This window comes from Trachypithecus francoisi, unplaced genomic scaffold (assembly GCF_009764315.1).
Source record: "Trachypithecus francoisi isolate TF-2019V2 unplaced genomic scaffold, Tfra_2.0 Contig01579, whole genome shotgun sequence".
NCBI classification, from domain to species: domain Eukaryota; kingdom Metazoa; phylum Chordata; class Mammalia; order Primates; family Cercopithecidae; genus Trachypithecus; species Trachypithecus francoisi.
In genome coordinates, this window is record NW_022681442.1 from 34360280 (window position 1) to 34367025 (window position 6746).

Below are 6746 nucleotides of genomic sequence, written 5' to 3' on the forward strand. Positions count from 1 at the left end.
TGCTGAGTTCTAACTCTTTTTTTTTCCTTGAGATGAAGTCTTGCTCTTTCGCCCAGGCTGGAGTGTAGTGGTGCAGTCTTGGCTCACTGCAACCTCCCGCTCCCGGGTTCAAGTGATTCTCCTGCCTCAGCCTCCTGAGTAGCTGGGATTACAGGCGCATGCCACCACGCCTGGCTCATTTTTGTATTTTTAGTGGAGATGGGGTTTTATCATGTTGGTCAGGCTGGTCTCGAACTCCTGATCTCGTGATCCACCTGCCTCAGCCTCCCAAAGTGCTGGGATTACAGGATTGAGCCACCGCACCTGGCCAAGTTCTAACTCTTCTGCCAACCTCTGTGGGAGCATGAAGTGCTGGGGTTCAAGTAGCTGCCTCCATTTAAGGCCAGCAGGCTGGGCTCTTGACCAGGCACCAGCTGAACCAAGAGTCAGCTCAGCCATTGTCCCCCATGGTGCAGCCAGAGTCAGCTTCCTCGCAGTTCCTGTTTCTCCACTAGGAACCCATTCAGCTGGGCTTTGGCCAGTGGACCTGGTGTTCCCCATCTCCCAGGCACACCCTGTGTGTGCTGCAGCCTGTTCACTCTGCCCAGGCTGATCCCTTTACCTGCCACACCTTTACCCTGGTTGGCCTCTGAGCCTGCCTCTGGATCCCCTGGGTAGCTGGAGCCCTGGGAATCTGCAGTTTCAAGATGCTTCTGGGGCACAGTGGCACACACCACAGTGCAGGGACCAGCCCTGCCAGCTGGGGCTGCCTCTGTTTACCTCCCCTCCCTGCACAGCATGTCTCTGCATGGCCTGATTGTTGATTACTGGGCTCACATCTGGTGGGCTGGGGCTGCTGTCAGGCTCTCCCTCCTTCCCTTGGACTGCCTAACACAGCGCCAGGCGCACAGTAGGTGCTCTGTCACTTCCTGTTCAATATAATTTGACAAGTTGACGTGTCTCACTGTCCATGCTCATACCTACTGGGATGGTAGCACTGTTGAGGATCAGTGATGACTGGCTTGAGCAAGGGTCTCCCACCTGCCTGAGAGCCCCTGGAGCACAGGAACTAGATCCTGTGCCCTGTGTCCCTAGGGCCTGGCACTTAGTAGGGGATCAATAAGTGAGTGATTAATAGGGAGAGTGGGGTGGGGTTTGTGTGAAGCAAAGAACTGGTAAAGCTGTTCTCTCTGAAGAGGCCAGGGACCTCATTTTCCCCATTAGGAAGGCTGGGTAAGCTGATGTCAGAAGCCCTCTGGGCAATTGCAGGCCTTGGTGGGGCCCAGAGTGGAAAGGCAGAGCAGGAGCAGCCGCCACCAGCCTGCCAGTCCAGACGTGGCCAGAGCTTCTCTCCTGCACTGCTTGGCTTTAGACAGTTCTTTGCCCTCTCTGGGCCTTAGTTTCCCCATCTGTAAGTAAGAGGTGGGGTTCTTAGCAGAGGGCCTCTCCTGCTCGATGCAGGGTACTCTGCTGTTACTGTTGGCATTCCAAGGGTGGGCACATCCCCTGGTTCACTCACTCCCAACCTATTCCCTCTTTATAGAAAAAGCACCAGAAGCTCAAGCACCAGAAAGAGGCTGAGGAGGATGAGCTGGAGATACCCCCTCAGTACCAAGGTGAGGCTTCCACTCCTCTGTCCTGGGACACATGGATCCCTGTCACCTACATTAGGGAAGGGAGTCACAGGAAGGGGTGGCAGGGCCATGAGGGTGCACAGCCTGGTTGTACTCACTTGGCACCAACAGAGGTTGGCTGATATGACACTCAAGACGGGCCTGGAGTCTAAGGGGCCCTGGGGGTGTGGGAGAGCCTGTGGGTTAGGAGATCTATGCATGGAACCACCAGCCTTCTAAGGAGCTCTGAGCCGCAGCTCCTCTCTACCTGCCCAGGCCTCCCAAGAGGCTTAAGCCTACCCCTTCTGCGAGCTACTTGCCTCTCTTGGTCACCCTAAGAGCACCAGCCCTGAGTGAGGCTGGATTTAGAGAAGCCACTTGGCCGGTGCTGGGGGTGGGAACTGGGAAGGTTGATATTGGGTCCGGCCAGAGGGTTCCCCTCTATTTCTGTCTCTGGGCCCACCAGCTGTTGCCCTCCTAGAGCAGCTGCTAGAAGTGCCAAGATGGCTTCACCTCTGCTTCCTTCCTCCCAGGGCAGCCGTGCAGGACCCCTGCCCCCAAGCACTTGCAGCAGAGCCCTTGCTTTGCATCTGGAGGTCCAGGGGCTCCTGTGGGAAACCTCTGATTCCAGTAGCTGGTGTGTCCTCAGAGCCCTAGAGCATCATAACGCAGCTGCACAACCTCATGGCTCTTCTGCCTGTGGTGCCCACGAGCCAGGGCCAGCTCACCTACTGTGCCCTGGGATGGAGTGGTGCTGAGGCAGGAGTACCTGCCAGTTGATGAGGCAGAGACATGGGGTCATGGCTGCTTGTCCAACCTCTGCTTAGCTGTGTGACCTTGACCTGGTTACACTGTCTGTCTCTGAGCTTCTAGTTTCTCATCTGCAAAAACACAGGGGATGGGGGGGTTCGTGTTGGTCATCTCAGAGTCCCCCTAAGCTGGCATTGTAGGATTCCATCCACAACTCGTTGTTGAGTGTTGAAGTCCAGGCTGGAGAATACAGCTGACCTTGGGCAAGAATCCTGATCTCTCTAAGCCACAGTGTTCACATCTGTACAATGGGTTAAATAGCTGTCCTTCTGTCTCAGTGTTTGTGTGAAATCCAAATGAGATAAGAGGGGAAAGCCTAAACTGTCTTCTCTTACAGATGAGGTTAAGAGGCTTGCCTGAGGTTGGAGCTGTAAGTGGCAGAGCTGGGAGTTCAGCCTGGCTGACTAGCTGAATTCTGTCTGACTTTGGAGAATATGGGTTATTTTTTGTTAGTGTGTTAGTGGAGAATGTATGTGTTCCCAGAGGTTTCTGGTAAGCTGTAAGGATTCTGGGTCAGTCTGAGGAGTCCAGTGATCTAACTGTCAAATCACCAGACAGTCCCTCCTCGAGAAAAGTCTTTGTCCTGGTTTGATAGAAGACAGAGCCAAGTTCCTGGTCTTCACTCATCTGCTCCCTGGCAGCTTGCTCAGAGAGGGTGCCCATTGCCTTCTAGGAGGAGGCTACCCTGGCTTTGCCTGACTCATGGTCCTGTGTTCTTCCTATAGCTGGAGGCTCTGGCATTCATCGCCCTGTAGCCAAGAAGGCTATGCCTGGGGTCGAATACAAGGCCAAGGTAAGCACTGCATATAGGGCATGGGGTCTCCTGGCACTGGACAGGTGCCAGGGAGGGGCAAGGAGGAGCTGTGCCCATCACTGTCTTGAGAGGCACCTTCCTGGAACTCAACTGAGGCCAGGAAAGAAGAAGGGGTATACCAAGGCCTTGTGGCATCTGAAATGGGGGACCTTGTTGAATGGCCTTCCAAGGATACAGGAGCTCTTTAGCACCACCTAAGGCAGAGGATGAAGGGAGGTTATGAGGCCTGTCAAGTCTAGGACAGGGACAGAAGGGGAACCCCACACTCCTAGCTGACTCTGTTTTTCTCCTGGGCGAGCAGAAAGCAAAAGGTGATGTGAAGAAGAAAGGCCGACCAGATCCCTATGCCTACATCCCCCTCAACAGAAGCAAGCTCAACCGCAGGTATGGTGCTGTGCCAGGCTGGGGGCTGGAGGATGGGAGGGGACGAGGGAGCAGAGTGCTCTAAAGAAGGGAAGGCCTTATTAAACTCTCAACTCAATTTGAGTCTCTTCTAGCTTTTATTTTTTAACATGCACCTACATCGTGTAGCTGGTACCTACCTATATTACTGACTTGAACTGCTTCTTTATTTATTTATTTTTTTTGAGACAGAGTCTTGCTTTCTCACCAGGCTGGAGTGCAGTGGTGCAATCTTGGCTCACTGTAACCTCTGCCTCCCGGGTTCCAGCTAGTCTCCTGCCTCAGCCTCCCGAGTAGCTGGGACCACAGGCACGCGCCACCATGCCCAGCTAATTTTTGTATTTTTAGTAGAGACAGGGTTTCACCATGTTGACTGGGATGGTCTCAATCTCTTGACTTCGTGATCCTCACGCCTCGGCCTCCCAAAGTGCTGGGATTACAGGCGTGAGCCACCGCGCCTGGCCCTGAACTGCTTCTTTAAACATGATATTATGTCATACAGATGTTTTCTGGTATATACATACTCTACATAGTCATCATTTTTAATAGCTTTGTATAATTTGCTTTTCTAATCCCTTTATTGGTGGGAAATTAGAGTTGTTTCCCACTTTGGCCCTTAAATTGGGTTATGTGTAGGACTGCTTTGGAAACTAATGTTACTAGGCAAATGGTGTTCTAAAATTCTAGCTTCTGTGGATTGTAAGTTACCTTTCAATAGAGGGATGGGTGGGCAGAGGGAGCTTTGACCTTCTCTGGACGTACATTAGAGGAAGAATGGCAGTGAGGCCTGTTTCCAGGGGGATAATTGTGCCAAAGTGGAATGTCCCGGTCAGGACATGAGCTGTGTGGAAGCTGGAACCACGCGTGATCTGCACAGTTCATGTGCTGGCCACCACCTGGAGGCCCACTTCTCATCCCTGCTGGCGCTGGGGGTGAGCCATCATTTGGCATCAGGAGGGGCTCCTATTCTCAGCCAGATGTGACCCTTCTGTTCCTTGGCCCTGCAGGAAGAAGATGAAGCTGCAGGGACAGTTCAAAGGCCTGGTGAAGGCTGCCCGGCGAGGTTCCCAGGTGGGACACAAAAACCGCAGAAAGGATCGTCGGCCCTGAGGCCCAGGGCTGCCCCGTGATCCAGCCTGAGGCCCTTTCAGCCCCCAGGCTACCTTGCCACCAGCTCCAGGTACTCAAGATTCCGGCAGAGCCTGGACTCAGGATGACTTGGAACTAGGGCTTGGCTCTCAGAAGTCCTGGATTTTGGAAACTCCAAATGGAATCACCCTTCAAAGACATCCCTGGTGCCTGGAGATGGGAATGTGGCCTCAGTGCCTCTGAGTAGGTGCCATGGGGCACCTTTGCTTTCTGCCCAGAGTGGCCACAAGCACCAGAGCAGATGATCTCTATTTCCCCCAGCTGCTTGTACCCACATGGCATCCTGGCTGTGGTCTGGGTGTGTGAGATTTATTGTGACCAGATGTAGAATAAATGTGTCTCATCCCTGCATTTTTTTTTCTAGAAACTGTTTCATAATCTGCCCCCTCCAGGGGTAAGAACAGTGTCCAGTTGTTGGCAGCAGTGGCCTGACCTCTTCCTGTCTGACTCCTTACATCCAGTCCAGGGCATATCATGATGCTTTGCCCATAGGACAGGCTTTGGAACTTGCCAGGAAGCACCCACCTGTGTCAGGAGGGGCAGCGAGTGCCCCAGGGCTGGTGTTGGGAGCTGCAGTTCAGCACCAGGGACTGCCCCTGCTGCCCTGGTCACAAGTCTCTCCAGCATCTTTGTTCGTTGATTCAACAAAGTGTTTGCTGAGCCCCTCCAAGTGGGCTCAGCATAGCCTGGTTCATTCACCTCCCTGTTTTCCCACATTCTTTTTTTCCAGACAAGGGGATCTGCTTGTGTGATGTGATTCACTGGTCTAGCTTTGTTGGTCTGGAGCAGAGAAGGGCATGGCACAGAGGTGCTGAGGTCACTGTCCTGTCAGTCCGGGTCCCCTCGTGTGGATACGCTCCCACAGGTAGCCAGAAGCAAAGAACCGCAGCACTGTTCCCACACCCCAATATGAGGAGTGTGTTTTGTGCCCTAGCACCTGACTGATATATTCTTCCCATCTCAGATCCCCCTAATGTGAGGCGAGCACATACACATATTCCTCGTTTCCATTCTAGTCTAAGGCACTTGGCTCTGATAATGGTCCCAGGAGGCCCTGTGCACCTCCTAGCAGCCTGTCCCACCATACTCTTCCACTCATTCTCTAAGGGGACCCAAGTCTTGACTGAGTCCATTGCTACCCAAATTAGGGCATTTCCTCCCGATGATTTGGGGCTAGGAAAAGCGAAGAGGAACCACACTTGGCCCAGAGGTGGCACTGTTTACATGCCTTGTTCACAGAAATCTAGAATTAAAGAGCAAGCAAGAAAGGTGGTCAGGAGTGGCTACCAGAGATTTGCAGAGGGGATCTAACCATACTCCCCATTGTTACACTTGTGGACACAAGTTGGGTTGAAGTAAGCCAAGCCCAGTCCTTTCCTGTTTCCTTTCTCAGGAAATGTGACCACGTGCACTGGGAAGCTTCGTATAAAGTAGATAGGGGTATGAGCCAATTGCCCAGCATTGGTGTTTTTCTGTCTGTTTGTTTGTTTTGATGGAGTCTTGCCCTGTCACCCAGGCTGGAATGCAATGGCCGATCTCAGCTTACTGCAACTTCTGCCTCCCAGGTTCAAACAATTCTTCTGCCTCAGCCGCCTGAGTAGCTGAGACAGGCGCTCACCACCACGCCCCACTAATTTTTGTATTTCTAGTAGAGACAGGGTTTTACCATGTTGGTTAGGCTGGTCTCGAACTCCTGACCTTGTGATCCGCCCGCCTTGGCCTCCCAAAGTGCTGAGATTACAGGCGTGAGCCACTGTGCCAGCTTACTGTTTTGTTTTGTTTTTTTTTTTTTTGTTGAGACGGAGTCTCGCTCTGTCGCCCAGGCTGGAGTGCAGTGGCCGGATCTCAGCTCACTGCAAGCTCCGCCTCCCGGGTTTACGCCATTCTCTCGCCTCAGCCTCCCGAGTAGCTGGGACTACAGGCGCCCGCCATCTCGCCCGGCTAATTTTTTGTATTTTTTTTAGTAGATACGGGGTTTC

General features: G+C 53.0%; 1 protein-coding gene across 2 annotated transcripts in view; it reads left to right on the forward strand.

Moving 5' to 3' along the window:
* The window catches only part of RRP12 (ribosomal RNA processing 12 homolog), a 53198-nt gene extending 48080 nt beyond the window's left edge, over positions 1–5118 (forward strand). The window contains exons 32-35 of one of the 2 annotated variants that reach the window (XM_033187086.1): positions 1523–1595; positions 3128–3195; positions 3518–3600; positions 4626–5113. In XM_033187086.1, the coding sequence (XP_033042977.1) occupies positions 1523–1595; positions 3128–3195; positions 3518–3600; positions 4626–4728 (327 nt within the window). In that variant the 3' untranslated portion in view covers positions 4729–5113. Of the gene's footprint in view, positions 1–1522; positions 1596–3127; positions 3196–3517; positions 3601–4625 lie in introns of both variants that reach the window. The other variant, XM_033187083.1, reaches the window with a different exon arrangement.
* The last annotated feature ends 1628 nt before the right edge of the window (positions 5119–6746 follow it).